Source organism: Vanellus vanellus (assembly GCF_965231255.1).
Source record: "Vanellus vanellus genome assembly, chromosome: 1".
NCBI classification, from domain to species: Eukaryota; Metazoa; Chordata; class Aves; order Charadriiformes; family Charadriidae; genus Vanellus; species Vanellus vanellus.
In genome coordinates this window covers 144745027-144746436 of record NC_138905.1, presented here as the reverse complement: position 1 = coordinate 144746436, position 1410 = coordinate 144745027, and the positions used below count along the sequence as shown (strand labels likewise).

General features: G+C 52.3%; 1 protein-coding gene across 1 annotated transcript in view; it reads left to right on the top strand.

Annotated features, from left to right (window-relative positions):
* XG (Xg glycoprotein (Xg blood group)) overlaps positions 1-1410 on the top strand; it is a gene marked incomplete at both ends in the record, with an annotated part of 21711 nt that extends 20301 nt beyond the window's left edge. The window contains one exon of the mRNA XM_082491677.1: positions 1322-1410. Within this exon, the coding sequence (XP_082347803.1) occupies positions 1322-1410 (89 nt within the window). The remainder of the gene's footprint in view (positions 1-1321) is intronic.

The window sequence follows — 1410 nt, the reverse complement described above, 5'->3', positions numbered from 1 at the left end:
TGGAGCAGATGGGAATCTTACAAACAATTTCAGTGGCGGCAGAAATAGGTCAGGGATGAGGGCATCTGAAACTTTCATCCTAAACAACCTTGCTGGTCTGTAAGAGATACTGGTAATTAAAGTTCTTCATCAAGGACAAGTATAGGAAGCCATAACATGCCCAGAAGATGGATGTACATCACTTTATGTAGGAAATTACATGACATGAGGTCTCTGCAACCACAGAGGTGACCAACTGCCGTGGCCCTGTGTGGAAACCAGTCTGCGTGGCCCAGATCAGCCTTGCCTGGGGCATCCCCATGTATCCTCTGGCCAGGGCCCCCATTTCAGCGCTGGCCTGGGTGGGCCTCCTGCCACCTCCCTGCATGCCTGTCCCGGCCATGAGCCCGGATGCCTGGCTGGGTTTCCTTCCTGGCTTGGCCTTGGGTGGGCCAGTTCTCCACCTGACGATGGCTGGCCCATCCATGGGGCCCGTTTGCTGTCACCACCCCCCTGTGTGTGCCTGCAACCAGGGAAACGATGGCCCAGGCTCCCCTGCAGCTGCCCTCAGCCTCTGGAACAGCCCGGCCCTGGCCCTTAGCTACCACAGATGCCAATTTAACCCTCTAATTCATGTTATTTGTTCCATAATGGGACTAACGACTAAGACAAAGACATGAATAAAATGTAGGAGGTGTGTGGAGAAGCTTCACAGGCATTTCTGAGAGATCTGGGGTCCCCTGGTGCTTCAGAAAGCCTCGGCCTGCGACTGCCATCATGGGCCCAGGGGCGGCTGCTGCCAGCGGGGCGCTGGGGGAAGGCTTGGGCAGGGTTACACAGGGGAGATCCAGCCAGAGCACGGACCGGGATGCCACGGGGGAGGCCGGTCAGGGCCGTGAGGGCTGTTTGTGACCTCAGGGTGTGACAGACAGGCACTTAATTTTGTATGTTTCTATGGGCAGGGTGTAGCTAAAGCATCAGGTGGGTGACCCTGCGGCCCTCTGGAAATAGGGAGTGAGACACAGCGGGAAGGCTGTCCCTATGTTTCTGGGGATATGAGGTTCCCACCTGCTGCCTCAAAAGGAGCAAAAAAAGCCCATAAGAGCTGGCAAAGGGCATCCATGGTGGAAATGCTGAATGCTCAATCTTCATTTTTCAGGTGGAGCTACAGTGTAAGCCTCTGAAAGAAGAGTTGCCCTTGGATCACAGGCTCCTTTGGTCAGTGACATTCAGCCCACAGACTTAACATTTTTTTTTTTTCTACTTTATCATTTTGACAAAAGAAAATCTTCCTCCAATGAACGCTTTGTTGAGACATTGCAAATTTACTCTCTTTTACCAGAGTCAGTCTCGCACCTTGAGCTTTATGTCATCAAAGATGGGCTTAAAATGTCAGGGGATGGTATTGAACTATCTGATCTGCATTCATAA